We start from the raw sequence: 20,476 nt of genomic DNA on the forward strand, positions 1-20,476 counted from the left end.
GTGCTCTGCAGGGCTCATTTTGGCAGTATTCGCCAAAAATGTGCCTGTTTTTGGCCTGCAAAGTGCTTCTGGGGGCTGGGGAGGGTGAAAACACGATGCACAGAGGGCTTGGGAGCCCAAAAACGGGTCCATTTTTGGTGAAAACGGGACATGAGGAGCACTGCAGAGTGCTTCAGGGAGCCGGGGAGGGCGAAAACGGTCTATAAGATGGACCTAAATTTTCACCCACTTTTAGGGGGCGGGGGGCAGGGAAGGCGCGTCTTATTCTCTGAAAAATATGGTACATTATCAAACTTCAATAGTAGAGAATATATATGTAGCTCGGGATGAAACTGCCGGCACCTTAGTATTCTCTGATCGTTTTCCTGCAAATGCTTCATTAACATTGCACGGATGGTGTTACCAAACCTGGTAATGAAACATCTGGAAGAAAATCATTAAGCTCAGAAAACAGCAAAAAATCCCAGAAATTACCAGATTTGAATGACTCACCACATTCTATGAAATTAAATAAAGTTCATCAATTGAATGAATGAATAAATAATGAATAACTTTTCCTCCAAAAACGAAAGGCAACTTCTGAATCTCAAATAATTGCTCAGTTCTGCTTTAAAATATCAAGCTATTTTGGGCTCTGTAGCATCATATCTTTCATCACTGGCTCTCATTTGTCTAGAATGGTATAGGGCAGTGATGGGAAACCTTTTCCAGACCGAGTGCCTGAAGCACGTGCGCCCGAACCCCCCAAATGCAATGCGTGGCCCCCACGCATGTTCTACCTCCATGTATGCGACCCACGCATGCGCCGACCCCCCACATGTGTGTGCAGACCCCCATGTGCTCTGCCCCCGCGCATGCGCAGCAGAGACCTGAAGACCAGCTGGCTAGCAGGAGGCGCGCGCGCATGCACAGCTGAGCTGAACTGGGGTGACGGCTCACTTGCCCACAGAGAGGGCGCTGCGTGCCACCTCTGGCACGCGTGCCATAGGTTCGCCATCACGGTTATAGGATTGTTCTGTCCCCCCTCACTGTCCGAGCAATGGCTTAATTAGCCGGCACTATCAGCTCTGGCAGCAAACTAGCGAGCGTCTGCCAAGTGTCTCTGTTATCTCCCTCGACGCCGATGAGTCACCCAGGAACAAACAGTACTTCAGCTCTTAGGTAAGCAGTTGATTTGCCTGCTACAAAGAGGCACAGCAGCTTTTGCTGCCTTTATATCCTGTGGGGTGTGGTTCCATGACTCAGCACTTCCTAGGCCTGCCCCACCCCTGCTTCTGTTGTTCCCGCCTCTCCTACCTACGGACCCTAGGGTCCAGCCAGGCCTGATTGCCATCAGCTGGCTCTGAAGGCGTGGCCTGGGAGGGGAAGAGTCAGGGGACGGAGGCCTCGTTATCTCTTCCACCTGGCCTGCCTCTGGCTCCTGGAGCTGAGCCAGGGAAGCCGGTGCTCCCGAGAGAAGTCCTGACGGCCCTCCCCCTCACTTTCCAAGTCACTTTCTGGCAGGAGGCCCAGCTCGGGGGGCGCAGACACAACTAGGATAGAGCAGAATAATGGTGGGCCAACTCACCTGTAAAGAGCACATCACTTCCATCCAGGGTGGCTCCCTCATCTGTAATTTCCATGACCCGAAGTTTTAGCTCCTCCAAGACCTTTTTGACACAGTTGATCTGTAAAAATGACAGACAGGAAACGGGGAGGAAGGGAGAAACATAGAGACACCTGTTATGGCATGGAGCACTTAACCTCAACTTTCCTCAGGTGTTTTCATTCCACAGAGGTGTCCCTCAAATGGCTTCCTGCACCTTAGTTATTACTAGACAACCAATGGCCCATTGGGTCATCCCTTGAGAGAAAGACAGTGCAGCATGATGGAAAAATTATAGTGGCAAACTATAATTGACTTGTCCATGGGAAGCTGGCAGGGAGTGTCAGAAATCATAATAACGTGGAATGGGACAACTTGCCACAGCCAGCTCACCACGGTCAACTTGCCGTAGGGCAACTCACCATGAGACATTTTAACAATTCTATTTAATTGTTTAAAATAAATTTAAAAATATTTTAATTTTTGCCGTTCACATTTCATTCTGTCCCTCCTTTTGCATCCTTTCTTTAATGATTCTATTCTATGACTAATATCTAACTCTTGTCCTGCAGTTGTCCCATGGCATTGGCTTTGGTGAGTTGGCTGTGATGAATTGGCGGTGGCAAGTTGGCCATAGTGAATTGGTGGTGGCAAGTTGGCCACCGCCAATTGGTTGTTGTAGCAAGTTGGCGGTGGCGAATTGTCATAGACCCCAATAATATGACCACGGCTGACAGTGGCAGCCACAACTATGTCAATACAATTGGTCTGAAGATCCTCAAAATTTCAATTTCACAGGAGTAATGAGTTCTTTGTGTCTATGATTAGACCTATGATTCAAAAATCGTTATATTATGATGTACCATTTCAGCTAACTGATGGTTGCATAGTAACAATGAGAGTTTTAGTAGCATACAGATACTATATTAATCAGATACTACTATTAATCAGTCTTCCTCTAAGTCTATGTCAAGGAAAAATACCCCAAATAACCACGTTTAAGAAATTGTCCTCACAGAACCTCATCCATGTTCTTTTTTTATACATTAAGTCAGGGGTCTCCAACCTTGGCAACTTTAAGACTTGTGGACTTCAACTCCCAGAATTCCTCAGCCTGCATTAAGTAGATCGTGACATGGATTACCCCATGTGGAGATATCTAGCAGGTATCTCAGCTCCAATTTAATTCAAATTAGTTGGACCAAATCCACATCTCTTAGTAGATTTCTAGAAGTCAGCAATAAATACAGGTAATCCTTGATTTACGACCATAATTGAGCCCAAAATTTCTCTTGCTAAGTGAGACATTTGCTAAATGAGTTTTGCCCCATTTTATTATAATAATAATAATAATAATAATAATAATAATAATAATAATAATAATAATAATAATAATAATAATAATATCAGAGTTGGAAGGGACCTTGAAGGTCTTCTAGTCCAACCCCCTGCCCAGGCATGAAACCCTACACCATTTCAGACAAATGGTTATCCAACCTCTTCTTTAAAACTTCCAGTGTTGGAGCATTCACAACTTCTGCAGGTAAGTTGTTCCACTGATTACTGGTTCTAACTGTCAGGAAATTTCTCCTTAGTTTTAAGTTGCTTCTCTCCTTGATTAGTTTCCACCCATTGCTTCTTGTTCTACCCTCAAGTGCTTTGGAGAATAGCTTGACTCCTGCTTCTTTGTGGCAACCCCTGAGATATTGGAACACTGCTATTATGTCTCCCCTAGTCCTTCTTTTCATTAAACGAGACATACCCAGTTCCTGCAACCGTTCTTCATATGTTTTAGCCTCCAGCCCCCTAATCATTGTGTTGATGTGTTCATCTCCCACCCGGCAAAGGACGTGAGATAGCAAAGTTGAGAAGAATGCAAATTGCTTTCTCCATCTCCTTCAGCAGATGTCTTCAGGAAGGGGGAAGTTTAGAGCTCATTCAACTCCAGATCAATAATCTCACCAGTTACAAACTTCCCGAGAGATTCCAGAACGCTCGGGCCACCACAGGCGCCCCCGACATGAGTGATGTCAAGCTGGCCACGCCCACCCTGGCCACACCCACTCTAGCTCCTGAGGTCAAACACAACCCTGATGCGGCCCTCAATGAAATCAGGTTTGACATCCCTGTCTTACTGATAGCCTTTCTGATGAAATAGTCTATTGGTGATTTCAGACCATTGACAGAGAAGGCGCTTTTCTCCCTCCTTTCCAAATAATATCCCATTCCAGAGCAAATCTCGTCCCTGAATAAGGCAAGAATGCTAGAATCTTGTGTGCTTTTGGATGCTGTTTTTTCTAAGCCCTTCTATATATAGATATATAGAGTGCATGAACTTGGAAGTTCCAATCCGCCTCTAAGGAAGAAAGAAAAAAAGAATGTGATCACATGAATGACCTTTAACTTGATCCATTATTCTTTTGTTGCATCTTCATGCCACAGAGATGCCGGGCCTGTTCTAATTTTATCAGTGACTCATCTCTTTCTCCCCCACATAAGCACTTTTTAATTTAATTTTCATGGATCGGGTGCGCTTCTGCTTTTGAAAACATCAGTGAGTTTCCTTCGCTGCAAACGTGGCCTTCCTTTTGTTTCTCCGCTTCAACCCGTTATGCTTAACAGTCCAGGAAATTTCAGTTTTCAAAGAATATTTTAAAACATTTGTGGACTTCAACTACCAGAATTCCACAGCCAGCATGGCTAGCTAGGGCTGGCTGGGGAATTCTGGGAGTTGAAGTCCACACATCTTCAAGTTGCCAATGACTGAGAAACACTGCTATACATATAGTCAGAGGTGGGTTTCAGCAGGTTCTAACCAGATCTGGAGAACCGGTAGAGGAAATTTTGAGTAGTTCAGAGAACCGGTAGTAAAAAATTCTGACTCGCCCCGCCCCCATCTATTCTCTGCCTCACGAGTCCCCGCTGATCAGGAGGGAATGGAGATTTTACAATATCCTTCTCCTGCCACGCCCACCAAGCCATGTCACGCCCACCAAACCACACCCACAGAACCAGTAGTAAAAAAATGTGAAACCCACCAATGCATATAGTCCTTGACTTACAATCCTTTGAAGATCCAACAGACCTACTTGGAGGGTACTTTGAACCCAGATTCCAAGTTCTGGTAGTTGTGTCTCCCCCTCCCGCTTCTTCGAGCGCTCGGCAAACGAGCCACATTTATTGCCATTTGCAAAAATCAAGATGGCGTCCACAATGGTGTGTTCAAAGCCCAACCTCCTTTTGTGTATACATCAATGTCGAGGTGGGGTTTCGATCACATGTTTGTAAACATCTGGGCATTCTGGATCTCCAATGTAGACCCACTTAATTGAGAATCTATTGATCACGGCAGACAGAAATGCAAAAAAAAAAAAATCAACAAAACTAAAGACACCCCACTCCCAAAAGAATAAATCAACACTGGGACCTTCCACCCAAAAGGATAATAAATTCTCTGTCGGTATATCCAACATAGGTCCAGACATGACATGTGCATTTTTCAAGCAATCCTACATATGCAATCTGGGATTTTGAAATCTGGGATGAAGCATCTTCATTGGTCCAACCGCACTACACTTAAACTCATTTCCCTGCAACATACTCTAAGCGATGCTTACAGGCACTGATCCAGCAGCTGACATTCCCCTTGGCATATCGCTGCTTTTAAAGTTGTGTAACGATTAAGTAAATCTTAAACCAAAACGGAAAAGGAAGGCTACAAGTCCTCAACCCTGCTGGCCTTTCGCAAAGCTTTTAAAAAAAAACTTGGCTGGGTACCTGAAGTCCCATTTCTTGGCTTTGCTATTAGCTAGTTAATTCTCTTGGCTGCTTGCATTATTTCGGATGTTTTCCATTGTTTTAAATGTTCTTGTGGTTTTAAATTGTTTTTATGGGTTTGGAATCCTAAAGCCAACCACAGCCATTGGTTGAGTTCGGCAGCTACAGAAATAGTACCATAAATAATAAATCAAATCAAAATATCCAACCAAGTAATCCCGTTTTTCTTTCCTGAAATGTAACAGAAGCAGTTTTAGGAAATAGAAAGGGTAGGAATGGGTGGGGGGGGGATGAAGCCTAGGGGGGAAAAAAGAAAAAGGCTAGGGCAGGGAAGAAAGTCATCACTTGCTTACCCTAAGTGCAGAGATGGTATTCAGCCGGTCCTGGACCGGTTTGCCCAAACCCGTAGCGGAAATCGCAGGTGAGACCACCCACCCACCTGCCCATCCCGGCTCTATGCCATATTATTTAGGCACGTTTTTGAGGTAGAGTGCATGTGCAAAAGGCACGTGGGTGAGCAAAGCGCATGTGCAAAAGGCCGGGTACATGCATGGAAGGCAATCATGTGTGCAAACCAGGGGCGCACATACGAAGCGAGCGTGCACACAGGGCAAATCGGTAGTAACATAATGTGAAACCCACCGCTGACTAAGTGGCTCTTTTCTTCCAGCCATGCTTCACCGACCTCCTATTTAAGGAATGGACAGGTTTCTCTTGGTGGTTTTTGTGTGGACAAGCTCCAATAATATTGCTCTTCCCAAAAGATGGGGAGACTTTTAGAGTAGGGGCAACCTCTTTCAAGAGGACTTGCAATCTTGAAATCCCACTGTCAACCCTGAAGCTGGCCTGACTGAGGCTGTTTTGAGTGCTGACACACCAAAGAAGAGGGATAGGGAGGGGGAGTAGAGATAGTCGGTGTGTTGTAGCCAAAACAAAACTCTTTCTCGTGAGAGCCAAGGACATTCCTGCAGGTGCTCGGAAGGAAGGGACTGAAGTCACCTAGCAACTGAACAGTATCCTGATTGGACCATGTGACTGATTGTTTTAAGAAAGGGACAAACTTTCACTTTTAATCAGGTGAAAACTACGAGAATATTCAGAGTTGGTTTTCACCAGCTTGTGCCAATATATTATGTCCTAATAAATTGTTCTTTGAGGAATTTGCCTGCCTTGGAGTTCTCTTTGCTATGGATGTATTACTTGGAACCCTGACACCCACAACATTCTGCTTTACATCACTCTGGATGTACAAATGATGACATACACCTGTCCTCTTCCTGGATATGATCATGTACAGGTAGTCCTCAAGTTACGACCACAATTGAGCCCAACATTTATGTCGTTAAGTGAGAAATTTGTTCAGTGAGTTTTGCCCCCTTTTACGACTTTTCTCATCGCATTTTTTAAGTGAATCACTGCAGTTCTTCAATTAGTAACACAGTTGTTAAGTGAATCTGGTTTTGCTGCTCAGAAGGTTGCAAAAAGATGATCACATGACCCCAGGACACTGCAACCATCACAAATGTGAGTCAGTTGTCAAGCATCTGAATATAAATCACATGAGGATGCTGCAATGGTCCTAAATGTGAAAAATGGTCATAAATCATTTTTTTCAGTGCCATTGTAACCTTGAACGGTCACTAAGCGAACTGTTGTAAGTCGAAGACTACCTATATGCATAAAGTGGCCAAATCAGCTAGGATTCCCACTGGAAGATATTGTAGATGGTAGGATTGATGGAAGCAGTAGATAGCTGGATAGATGCCCAGCTGGATATCCCGCAAAAGCGCTGTTTCTTAATCTTAGCAACCTGAAGATATGTGGACTTCAGCTCCCAGAATTCCCCATGCTGTCTGAGGAATTCTGGGAGTTCAAGTCCACATATCTTAAAAGTGGCTAAAGTTGAGAAAGTTGAGAATCACTGAGATAGAGGGATGGATGGATGGACTGACAGGAAACCAGATGGCTGGATGGATTGGCATTTTTTTTTCTAAAATAAGCTTATTAGGGTCATGTTGACATTTTGGCTTTGAGGCGAGATTCAGAAGCGTTTTCAAGAAATACTTCTTTGCTAACAGAGAAAGGCATTTTATTCTGTGCCTGGTTAAGGCTGTTCAAGCCATTTAAGACTTGTGCACTTCAACTCCCAGAATTCTGACTGAGGAACTCTGGGAGTTGAAGTCCACAAGTCTTAAAATTGCCAAGGTTGGAGACCCCTGATTTAGAGAACAAAAGGAAGCAGAATGTTTACAAGCATCCCATTTCTCGTATGAAGTGGTACCCGCTTTGGGGGTGCTTTACGCGGAGCTCCTTCACTGAAGGAGAAGACAGTATTAAGGTTCACCCACTATGTATCTACAGCTGTACAAAGAAATTCCTCTTCCTTTCAGACCAAATCCACTCCTTTGTGGTCCTCAAGGGACAAGGATGATACGGAACTTGTGGAATGTATCTTGGTGGATTGGGCATCAGCAGACACCTATAAGCAACACTGGAGGAGGAGGAGGAGGAGGAGGATGGGCCGAAAGGGAGGGCGAGACAGTATCCCAATTGCCAAGGCAACCAAACTGCACTGCAGAAACACAAGGGTGCAATTAATCTCAGAGCCTCTTACAGCAGAACAGATGGGACCTTCTACTGATACCGTCAGCTAGTTCAACCTTCTCCAAGGTGGTTCTCTCCAGATTTCCAGCCTACATCTCTTGGAGGCCAAACTAGTAGAATAAAATCATCAGTGGTTACAACTGGTTGGTAAAACACATGCACGCACGCGCACACACATATACACACACCAGCAATTCTCGATAATATCCTTGGAGTAGACTAAACCAGTGGTCATCAACTGGTGGTCTGTGGACCACTGGTAGTCCTCGAGAAAATTTTGGTGGTCCGCAGAAAAATTACTTGCATTTTTTATACTGCACTAAATCAGGGGATCTTCAAACTATGCCCCCTGGGCCAGATACATGCAATGAATGTTTGTGTTGCTGCAGAGAGTCTCCCCCTTCAGGGTCTTTTTGTGTGGGTCAGAGGGGGGCATAAATTCCAACTTGGGGTCTGCTTCAGCCTCCTGGTACGGGGCTTTGGATGAAGGGTGAAGGGAAGTGCTGCTGGTGGTGAAGAGCTGGAGGGCCTTGTTCCAGTGGGACTGCATCATAGCCTGGAACTGGCTGACCATCTCAGCCCACTGAGCCTCCAGGCGCCGGTACATGGCTTTGCACTCCTGCAGGTCTTCTCTCTGCTTGGAAAGCCTATGCTCCTAATCCTCAGTGAGGTGCTTCTGCTGAATCCAATTTGAACTGAGCCAGCTATTTTGCCAACTCTTTCTCATGGTGCTTAGCTCCAACAACTGCTTCCTGTTGGGGCCCTAAAGAGCCCGGGCAAGGAGGCAATGAGTGGCTGGGAGGGGAGGTCCCAAAATGTACTTGGGTCACCAGAATGCCAAAGAGAGAGACCCAAGAAGAGGCTTAGAAGAATTAATCAGAGGAACAACTTGCCTCCAGAAGTTGTGAATGATCCAACACTGGAAGTTTTTAAGAAGAGGTTGGATAACCATTTGTCTGAAGCGGTATAGGATTTCCTGCCTAAGCAGGGGGTTGGACTAGAAGACCTCCAAGGTCCCTTCCAACTCTATCACTCTATTCTAGTCTAAATGGGGAAGAAAGCAAAGGCAGGATGCTCGTCTGTGGATGCCAAGTGAACCAGATGGGATGCCCACGAAACCACCAGAAGCTCAGCTTGATTTCAATGAGATTTTTTTATCTTGTCTGAAACATTTGGAGGGCACACAATGGAGAAACCCCAAACTAAACACGGTTTTCCAGTGAAAACAGAACTCTACGAGAATGAGGCAACAGGATACGTGCTTTCATCACTGCTCTATCGCAGTGGCTCCCGACTACAGGCAGTCCTCGACTTACAACAGTTCATTTAGTGACCGTTCGGAGTTACAACAACCCTGAAAAAAGCAACTTATCCCTGTTTTTCCCACTTACGACCGTTGCAGCATGCCCGGGGTCACGTGATCAACATCCAGGCTCTTGGCAACGGACTCATATTTATGACGGTGGCTGTGTCCCACAGGGCCCCTATTATGACGGTTGAAGTGTCCCACAGATCCCCTTTTGCGACCGTCTGACAAGCAAAGTCGACAGGGAAGCCAGGTTCACTTAACAACCGCGTTACTAACTTAACAGCGACAGTCATTCGTTTAATAAGTGGTGGCAAGAAAGGTCATAAAATGGGACAAAAATCCACTCGACAAAACATCTCGCTTAACAACAGTAACGTTGGGCTCAATTGTGGTCATAAGTCAAGGACTACCTGTACCTCAATACAACTTACTAGCAAAATGACCCCTGATAGGCTGGAACAGGTTTTAGTACTCTGGTAAGTTTGTTGTTGTTGTTAGTTGCAAAGTCATGTCCGACCCATCGTGACCCCATGGACAATGTTCCTCCAGGCCTTCCTGTCCTCTACCATCCTCCATTTAAGGTCCATTTAAGCTCACGCCGACTGCTTCAGTGACTCTATCCAGCCACCTCATTCTCTGCCGTCCCCTTCTTCTTTTGCCCTCCGTCTTTTCTCGCATTAGGCTCTTCTCCAGTGAGTCAACTGTAAGTTACTACAGTAGTAAAACTTGTCCCAGCCTATTTGGGATCATTTTGCTAGTAATACCAGTAACACAATTCATGTTGTACATCAGTTGACTATATGCACCATGCAAGACATTTTCTATGTACAACTTGTCTTCTATGATCTCTTAAACTACAGGGTCAAGGAAAACCAATGAAAGAGTCTTAAGTAGGTGTGATGGTTCTTTTCACAACAGGTAAGCCCGAATATAGATACATTTGCTCACCATGGAGGCGAGCTGAGAAACAATTATATTAAAGAGGTGCCTATCTCCATCTCTCCCGAGATGAAAAAAAATCACAAACTGCATTGCATGGATGTGATACAGCAGCAATTTCCTAGGGGAGATATCAAAAAGGCAACTTCAGTAAAGGCAACGTTGCAAAATATGCACTGCAGTTCCTTTACTAGTGTTTGCTTACTTTGATTTTTTTTTTAGAAAAAAAGAAAAAAAAAGTTTGCTTCAGATAAAAAAAAATAGTTAGGATAATTTTATAGGTTAAATCAGGTCTTACTTTCGCTGAAACATTTTTTTCCCTGTGTTTCTAAGTTTAGCAACCACGAATTTTATCCAGCTGTGAGGTTTTTCAAGAACGAAACCTTGCTGGTTTCTACGACAATATTTGCAAGAAGTAAAGGTTAAAATTGTTAGAAGGAAAGAGTATAAAGTTGGTTTATTTGGTCAAGGTTAAAATAATTTAAAGAAGTAAATTTAACTATACTTTAAATATTTTAAAAGTTGATCTTTTATGCTTATAGATAAAGGATGGGATGTGAGATGGAGAGATATCTGTTTCTTTAGGAAGTTTACGAGCTTTATGAAGAGTTTACAAACTTAACCATGAAATCTTTTTTCTAACCTAATGAAAGTGAAGAGTTACTGAAAATTCTGTACCTGTAATAAAACCTGAAAGTCACTTCTTTAATATATATTCAAAATATACTAGATATTGCTACTAACCTGCCTTCCATTGAGGACCTGTATACTGCACAAGTCAAAAAGGGAGCTGTGAAAATATCTACATCCTGGACATAAATTGTTTCAACTTCTACCCTCAAAATGATGCCTAACCTTTTCCAGACCGAGTGCCCAAAGTGCGGGCGCATGCGCGCAAATCCATGCATGCGTGCACTCGAACTCCCAAAATGCGATGCATGCCCCTGCCCTCCACACATGTGTGCATGTGCCCCACACATATGCACAGATGCCCCTGCATGTGCCCTGCCCTCCCTGTGCCTGCACACGCCCCCCTCCTGCACATGCGCGGCAGGGACTTGACAACCAGCTGGCTGGCGGGAGGCGCGTGTGCATACGCAGCGGACCTGAACTGGGGCGAAGGCTCGTGTGCCCACAGAGAGGGTGCTGCATGCCATCTGTGGCATGCGTGCCATAAGTTCACCTTCATGGCTATAGGGCGTTGCACACCAAAACAACAAGGCGCAAATACAGGTTTCTTTACCCCATGCCACCACTCTGCTAAACAACTAATTCCCACAACAGTCAAACTATTTAGTAAGGCTGTATTGCTATTCTTGTCATCTTTCCTATTACCTATCTCCTTTTCTACTTATGACTGTAACTTTGTTGCTTGTATCGTTACAATTTATTTCTGTTTCCTAGTATGATTTATGTTGGTCGTTTATTTAGTATCCTATGACTATCGCTAAGTGTTGTATCTTATGATTTATGAAGAATGTATTTTTATGATTACTATGATCATGATTTATCCCCTATAGCTTTTACATGCAGTGAGAGCGTATGCACCAGAGACAAATTTCTTGTGTGTCCAATCACACTTGGCTAATAAAGAATTCTATTCTATTCTAATTCTATTCTGTTCTGTTCCGTTCTGTTCTGTTCTCTTGCCCTTTTCCTTCTTCCTAATCTCTTGTCTTTATTTAAATTTAGTTTGTATCAGTTTTTACTACTGCAATCCAAATCCTTCATAGAAATTATATACAAAAAAATAAATAAAAATGAAACCTTCCACGGGTAAGAGGTTACCGAATGCCTGCTTCATAAACCTAAGTGAAACATTTATACTCCCAAACAAATTTGTACGAGACTTTTGGTTTGGCTGCTAATGACACTTCACAACGGCCTCCAAGACGCTGTGCAAATGCATTCTCAGAGGCCAACTTCCCCTCAGCAATGAATCTGCCAGAGAACCAACATCATTTATAGATTTAAATTCGACATTAGCCATATATAAACGTTACCTCGTCTCGCCGCGTGGGCATCCATGGCCGAGTGAGGAGCACAGTATCTCCCTGGATGACTGCCAGATCCCCCACCAATGTGGCATAGGGGAAGCCCTCGTCTGCCGCCAGTTCAATGACTTGCAGCCCTAGCTTCTGGCGCAGTATGCCAGTATAGACCCCGTACTGTCGGTGAGCCTTGGCTAGGTCCACCGAATCAGCCCCACTGTCAGATCCATCCGCTGTGGTCTCCGCTGAGGCAAAGGAGGAAGGAATGCAGCGGACGATGGCGTGGGTGTACTTGCCAAAGGAGGAGACGCTGGCCATGTTCTGTAGGAAGACAGAAGAGACACAACCATTAGGATGAAATGGGTCTCATTTTTCAGTCAAATATGAGTCCCGCATCAACAGATCTTCCGCACTGACCAGCAATGACTAATTCTGCACTTAAAACAGTAGGAAGCTCCACTGTTGGCCAGAAAGAGTTTAATTTTGGTCAGGTGGAAAAATTACAAGATTAATGCCTCTATTTCATACATGACTCACACCAGTAGACAGCCTAAGTCAACAGGGAAGTTTCTGGATGCAAAAATATTCTCGCAGTAATATTTTGAGAAATACTAATGGAGAGGGCTGAAGCAAGCAATAGGTGGAGCCAAGCTTTCTAAAAATAAGTGGAAATACTTGTTTCTTTCCCTCTTGCCTTTTCTGTTGTTTGCTACAGCTCGACTTACAATTCTTCATTTAGTGACTTAATCAATGTCTCACTTGACGAGGTAAATTTTGGGCTCAATGGTGGTCATAACTGAAGGACCACCAGCACATGCCCAGATTTATGCGAACTGCATAATGCAGGTAGTCCTCGCCTTACAACAGTCCGCTTAGTGACTGTTCAAAGTTGCAACAACACTGAAAAAAGTGACTTACGACCATTTTTCACTCTTATGACCGCTGCAGCATCCCCGTGGTCCCATGATTTACACTCGGATGCTAGACAACTGACTCAGATTTATGACGGTTGCAGGGTTCCGGGTTCATGCGATCCCGGTTCACGACCATCCAACACCCAAAGTCAAGGGGGGAAGCCAGATTCCCTTAGCAACCATGTTACAAACTTAACAACTGCAGTGATTCACTTAACAACTGTGGTAAGAAAGGTCGTAAAATGAGTCAACGCTCACTTAACACTTTTCTCCCTTAGCAACAGAAATTTGGAGCTCAGTTGTGGTCATAAATCAAAGGATTATCTGTATTCTGATAAGCAACAGAAGTCCTGTGTCTGAAGCAAAGAATAGAATAGAATAGAATAGAATTTTATTGGCCAAGTGTGATTGGACACACAAGGAATTTGTCTTGGTGCATAAGTTCTCAGTGTACATAAAAGAAAAGATACGTTCATCAAGGTACAACATTTACAACACAATTGATGATCAATATATCAAGATATCAAGATCTTTCAATCCTAGGCCATTTACTCAAGATATTTTACTCCAAGTTTAGGACTTTACATTTCTCAAGATTTCCCAAGAACTGAGTTCTAGCATCTTCTTATTGACTTGAACTATGTGACCACACTGATATATTTTTGGCGAAATGGACTTGGCCCATTCTCTAGCAACTAGGAAATTTCTCAAGAGCTGGGAGTGATGTTAGAATAGAATAGAATAACAGATTGGAAGGGACCTTGGAGGTCTTCTAGTCCAACCCCCTTGCTTAGGCAGGAAACCCTACACCATTTCAGACAAATGGTTATCCAACCTCTTCTTTAAAACTTCCAGTGTTGGAGCATTCACAACTTCTGCAGGTAAGTTGTTCCACTGATTACTGGTTCTAACTGTCAGGAAATTTCTCCTTAGTTTTAAGTTGCTTCTCTCCTTGATTAGTTTCCACCCATTGCTTCTTATTCTACCCTCAAGTGCTTTGGAGAATAGTTTCTTCTTTGTGGCAACCCCTGAGATATTGGAACACTGCTATTATGTCTCCCCTAGTCCTTCTTTTCATTAAACTAGACATACCCAGTTCCTGCAATCGTTCTTCATATGTTTTAGCCTCCAGTCCCCTAATCATTGTGTTGATGTGTTCATCTCCCACCCGGCAAAGGCCGTGAGATAGCAAAGTTGAGAAGAATGCAAATTGCTTTCCCCATCTCCTTCAGCAGATGTCTTCAGGAAGGGGGAAGTTTAGAGCTCATTCAACTCCAGATCAATAATCTCACCAGTTACAAACTTCAAAAGGCCAATCAATAATACCAGAAGTTTGCACCTATCAAACCAATTAGATTCCTATTTGCAAAAGAAGCCAATGAAGGATCAATGACCTGCCCATGGGAGAGACTGCCAATTTATAAACATCATCCAATTGATCGGACAGAAAACTAGCTCAGGGTTTCTCCCAACCTCAACAACCTTAGGAAGTGTGGACGTCATGTGTGGACCTTACGGTGAGTGAACTTCAACTCCCAGATTTCCTCAACCAGCCATGGTGGCTGGAATAATTCTGGGAGTTGTAGTTAACACACAGTGGTGGAATTCAAATTTTTTTTCTGTCGGTTCTGTGGGTGTGGCTTGGTAGGCATGGTGTGGCTTGGTGGGCATAGCTTGGTGGGCGTGGCAGGGGAAGGATACTGCAAAATCTCCATTCCCACCCCACTCCAGAGGAAGGATATTGCAAAATCTCCATTCCCACCACACTCTGGGACCAGCCAGAGGTGGCATTTGCTGGTTCTCTGAACTACTCAAAATTTCCGCTACCGGTTCTCCAGAACCTGTCAGAACCTGCTGAATAGCGCCCCTGTCTACACATCTTAAAGTTGCTGAGATTTAAGAAATCCTCAGCTAGAGAGCTGGCGTCAGGCCTTAACTATTCCACTGGAATAGTTTGCTTCCAAAGACAAAAAAAATGTCAGCCAAATATCCCATCCATTTTTTTAAAATGACAACTTAGGAGAACACATTCCAAGACACAGCAGGCAGGCAATGCCAGGCAACCTTGGGAGGCTCGGTACAAATCTCAGCGGGTCAACAACACGCACGACTTTCACAACCCAAAAATACTCTTCTCATCCTCTGAGTCGAGTAGGATTAGAACAATTTATGCAGATTATTCAAACCTGGTCTGATGAATGTTGCAGCAGTAGATACGTTGCAAAGGTCTGCCTCTCCTTGGGGCAGAGCTCAATACTCTTGGTTACAGGAAGCTAATTATAGCTGTTGAAAGTTTTGCCTTATTTGTCCCAAAGGTGTTTTTTTCAAGAGGCAACTGGACTTTCTGGTTTTTCTTTGAAGACGTTTCGCTTCTCATCCAAGAAGGTTCTTCAACCTCTTGAAAAAGCACCTTTGGGACAACCATGACCTGGATGACTGAGAATCTCCGTAGACAATTAGTTTTGCCTTATTTGTTTACAGTAATCATTGACTTATAACCATATATATATCTATGTCATATATGTATGTTTGGGAGTATATGCATAATGGATATTTTTTGAGAGTGAATGCAATAAAATTTCATTTTAATGTTTGCTGATTAGTGCACATTTAAAGTGACAATAAGGTTCCGTTCCATTCCATTCCATTCCATTCTACCCTACCCTATCCTATCCTATTCTATTCTACTTTACCCTACTGTATCCTATCCTACCATATACTACTCAACTCTTTCCTATCCTATCCTATCCTATTCTATCCTATCCTACCCTACCCTACCCTACCCCACCCCACCCCACCCTATCCTACCCTACCCTACCCTATTCTATCCTATTCTATCCTACCCTACCTTACCCTATTCTATCCTATCCTACCCTACCCCACCCTTCCCTACCCTATCTTATCCTACCCTACCTTACCCTACTCTATTCTATCCTATCCTACCCTACCCTCCTCTATCCTACCTACTCTATTCTATTCTATTTGTTTGATGACCATTCAAAATTAAAAACAGCACTGGAAAAAAGTGACTTATGACCGTTTTTCACACTTACAACCATTGTAGCAACCGCATGTATTTATGACGGTTGCAGTGTCCCAGGGTCACGTGATCCCCTTTTGTGACCTTCTGACCAGCAAAATCAACGGGGAAGCCAGATTCACTTAACAACCATGTTTCTACCTTAACAACTGCAAGGATTCATTTAACAACTGCAGCAAGAAAGGTCACAGAATGGGCCAAAACACACTTCTTTAACAACTGCCTTCCTTAGCAACAGAAATTCAGCATCGGGACAGGGGTTAGGGAGATGTTAGGAGAATGGTCAACAGTGTAAGTTTTCAAGCCTGCTTTTCACTGATTCTACTCTGCTTCTGTTATTATGGAGGGGAATAAAAGACAGAATGTGAATAAGAGTTGGAAGAGACCTTGGAAGTCTAGTAGTCTAACCCCCTGCTCAAGCAAGAGGCTCTTAAACCTGTCAAACAAGGTTTAAGAGATCTGTCCGATCTCTTCTTAAAAACCCAGAGAGAGAAGGCACGCCCACAACTTCTGGAGGAAAGCTGTTCCATTGATTAATTGTTCACATTGTCATGAAATTTATCGTTATTTCTAGATTGGATCTCTCTTTTATAATCTTCTAGCCATTACTTCCTGTTCTGCCCTCGAGTCTTTTAAAGAGTAGGTTGAGCCCGTCTTCTCTATGACAGCAACTCAAATATTCATATCATTGATATCATGATATCAAGGACAGTTTTTCCCCCCAGGTCATCACTCTGCTAAACAAGTAATCCCCACAATACTGTCAAACTATTTACTAAAGACTGTATTACTATTATTCTTCTCATCCTTCCTATCTCCTTTTCTACTTATGACTGTAACCTTGTTGCTTGTATCTGTCAACTCGCAAAGCATCCCAGGCCTGCTCTCGAGTTGCCATAGGCAAGGTGGGATGGGAAATCGATGAAACAGCACAGCAGCCAAAGACAGATGCTCATTCCAGACTTATCTCTCTCAAGGTTGTCTCCCAGAGTTACCCACAGCGGCCGGAGGGGAGTGGTCTCTACAACCCGAGAAATTGCTCCATTGGCGAATGTGATTGATGACACACTCTGGGGGAAGTGGGGAATCAGGATCATGATTGGGGTATAAAATACATGAGGTTAGAGCCGGCTTCACTTGCCAACATGCCGACATGAAGCTCCTAATAAATAACTGGATTTCTTTTGAAGCTTGGCTTGAGGCTCATGATTTATTTAGGGTATCCGTGGGAACCCTGACAGCATCTTTACAATTTATATTGTTTTATTTAGTTTCCTAGTATGATTTTTATTGCTTATTTAGTATCCTATGTATCACTAAGTTTTGTATCTCATGATTCATGTATTTATGATGGCTAGGATCATGATTTATCAGTTATATCTTTTATGTACACTGCGAGCTTATGCACCAAAGACACATACCTTGTGTGTCCAATCACATTTGGCCAGTAAAGAATTCTACTCCATTCGATGTCACCCCTAGTCCTTCTCTTAGTTAAACTAGACATACCGAGTTCCTTCAACCATTCATCATGTTACAGTCTCCAGTGCTCTAATCAACTGTTGCTCTTCTTTGCATGCTTTCTAGACCCTCAACTTCTTTCTGGTATTGTGGTGACCCTAGCTTCAGGGAATCAGCACAAACAACCAGCCAACACCCCCCTCGCAGGCCCCCCAGGAAAATAAAGCATCACCTGGCGAGGGCTTAATTAGCTCATCTAGGATGAGCTTTCTATGGCAACTGCCCACTCAAGTGCACTAACAAGATCACAAGCAACCAATCAATCAAGATGTCCCAGTAATGTATTCATAGACTACCTCCACCTAAAAAAAAACCCGACTCCATTGTTGTCTTCTCTAAAGATCCTGATCACAAAATACTCATTTTGTGGACCATCTGATGAGTTGTGTTCATTTTTGCGGTGTTCGTTCATTCATTCGTTCGTTCGTTCGTTCGTTCATTCATTCATTCTCTCCAGTTTTGCAGAACAGCCATTCCGCGATGTTATTTTAGATCTATCCTGATTCTACAGCAGTGGTGGGTTGCCCCCAGTTCGGACCGGTTCTATAGAACCAGTAGTAAAACAGGCGGGAGGCTCCGCCCACTGACCCAAACATCATCAGAACTCTTCTGCGCATGCTCGCGCGTGGGCACGATGTGAATTGGTAGTAAAGATAAGTAGAACCCACCCCTGATCTACAGCCATCCAGCATACATCAAGGCCGTATCGTCAATATTTCACAAAATGGGAAATATTGACTAGTTTAATTACACACTCGCATTTATACAAATCCCACCCGCATAATCCTGCAATTATACATTCTCTCCAGCCTCTAGAACCAAAGGAAATTCATTTGAACACTAAGCAAAAAGAATTGGCCGGTTTACTTCACGTTCACCCATATTTTTTTGAATTAATTTCTTCTTCCTGAGAGCAATTTCTGCTCAGCTAATTTTCTCCGGCAGCTTCAAGAGGGTCAAGTTCATCCACTGAAAGATACAACTGAAGTTGGCTAATTCCTTCCCCGGTTTCCCCCGAGTTAATCAATGGATTAAGTTAATTGCTTCTCTGTGTCAACCGTCCAATTAACGAACACACTCCTTTAATCCCTATATTCCCGAACTGTCTGAAAGTTAATGAAAATTAATTTTTAAACAAGATACGGAATGAAAGGGCTTATTGCATTGATAGATGGAGCGTTGAATTTAGCCGGGTTAAAAACCTCCTTGTTCTATTTTGCTGGAAGAGGAAAAGGGGACAGATTGACTTCAGTATGAGCAGTTCTCAACATTGTCCAACCAGAAATTCATCTCATGCAGAACACTTTGTTTTTTTTTAACTTTCTCCTTGCATTCACACACAGTCCTAAAAGCATAGTTTGTAGCTTACGTGTTCCTCCTCTTTTCCTTTATTCAGCCAACCAAGAAAACACTGGAAACTCTTGATTCAATTCTTTGTTCTTGAAAAGCTAGGCAACTCTTGCTATGAGCTAGGAGTAAAGCACAAAGGGCAGCCTGTAAGGAAGGGGGCAAGAGGTGAGCCCTCAACCCCCAAATCCTTCGACAGCCAGAATGTTTCCATTATTGGGCATTTGCTGTCATTGAAATGAGGGTTGGGGCAGGAGTGGGAGGACAGAGGGAAGACATGGGACCAAAACAAACACCCTAGAACAGACAGTTCCTAACAGTCTATAGCCGTGATGGCGAATCTATGGCATGCATCCCACAGGTGGCATGCAGAGCCATATCGGTGAGCATGGGAACTCAGCTCAGGCGCGCATGCATGTGCTGGCCAGCTGATTTTCGGGCCTTCTAGGCCCATTGGAAGTCAGGAAAAAGGCTGTTTCCGGCCTCTGGAGGACCTCTGGGGGGACGGGACGGCCGTTTTCGCCCTCCCCAGCCTCCTAGAAAGGCTCTGGAGCAGGGGTGAAATTTACTTACCTTCCTTATGGGTTCGGAAGTGCACATGCACAGAAGGTAAAAAACACATTACTTCCTGGTTAAAACCAGGAAGTAATGACACCCGGGTGAGTGGGCGGACCTTTGCTCCACCATCTGTTCTGTTTCCCTTCCCCCAATACTCCCAGCAAAGAGTCCGTCAGAGGCCTTCCTTTTTTTTCCTTTTATTTACATAGATACATGTCCTGGCCACGTCTACCCACGGGCCTGCCAAGTTTCTGGAGATAACGAGGAAATTATAGATAAGGCCAGAATTACTCACGAATATATTCTTCCCTCCATGAATTAGCTTGCGCCAAATTCATTGTTTTGTCCGAGACAAAAAACCAGGAAGTCCCGCCTCCTATTTATAGTCTCTGCAGATGTCACTGCATGACAATTATGACTTGGCTTTGTCCCAACTCTTCCGCTGCTGCGCACGCCGATCAAGCCTTCGTAATCTTGCGTCCCTCCAAAACTGTTCTTGGGGCGTTGCCAAATCAGAAGAAAGCCCGGGAGAATCAGGCCCCGCCGGCCCCTCCCTCTGAGTGGGTGCCAGGGAGGGAGAGGGCTCAAGAGAAGCAGGGCTTGCCAGGTCTTCTCCCTCATTTTCTGAATCATCCGAGTCCAGGAGTCTGGGTCCAGGAACCTGGGTCACAACACTATCCCTCACCGCAGGGCCCTTCCCCCGGGGCTGACGATCGGGATGCGGTCGGGCTGGGTTCTGCTCATGGAAGGCCTGCACCAGGTCAGGGGCATGAACGTCGGAGGCATCTACCCAGGAGAAATCAGTCCCGTATCCCTTCCACGCGATCAAATATTGGAAACGACCCTTTAGCCAGCGAGAGTCTCGTACGCTGTGGACTTCGTATTCCTCCG

The 20,476-nt window shown here is 44.1% G+C and overlaps 1 protein-coding gene across 4 annotated transcripts in view; it reads right to left on the reverse strand.

Moving 5' to 3' along the window:
- Window positions 1–20,476, reverse strand: part of DDAH2 (dimethylarginine dimethylaminohydrolase 2) — a 52,179-nt gene that overhangs the window by 13,678 nt on the left and 18,025 nt on the right. For 3 of the 4 annotated variants that reach the window (XM_058167369.1, XM_058167370.1, XM_058167371.1), the window contains 2 exons: window positions 12,218–12,526; window positions 1,568–1,667 (listed from right to left, as the gene is read on the reverse strand). In XM_058167369.1, the coding sequence (XP_058023352.1) occupies window positions 1,568–1,667; window positions 12,218–12,523 (406 nt within the window). In that variant the 5' untranslated portion in view covers window positions 12,524–12,526. Of the gene's footprint in view, window positions 1–1,567; window positions 1,668–12,217; window positions 12,527–19,049; window positions 19,150–20,476 lie in introns of all 4 variants that reach the window. The other variant, XM_058167368.1, reaches the window with a different exon arrangement.

Source organism: Ahaetulla prasina, chromosome 2 (genome assembly GCF_028640845.1).
Source record: "Ahaetulla prasina isolate Xishuangbanna chromosome 2, ASM2864084v1, whole genome shotgun sequence".
NCBI classification, from domain to species: domain Eukaryota; kingdom Metazoa; phylum Chordata; class Lepidosauria; order Squamata; family Colubridae; genus Ahaetulla; species Ahaetulla prasina.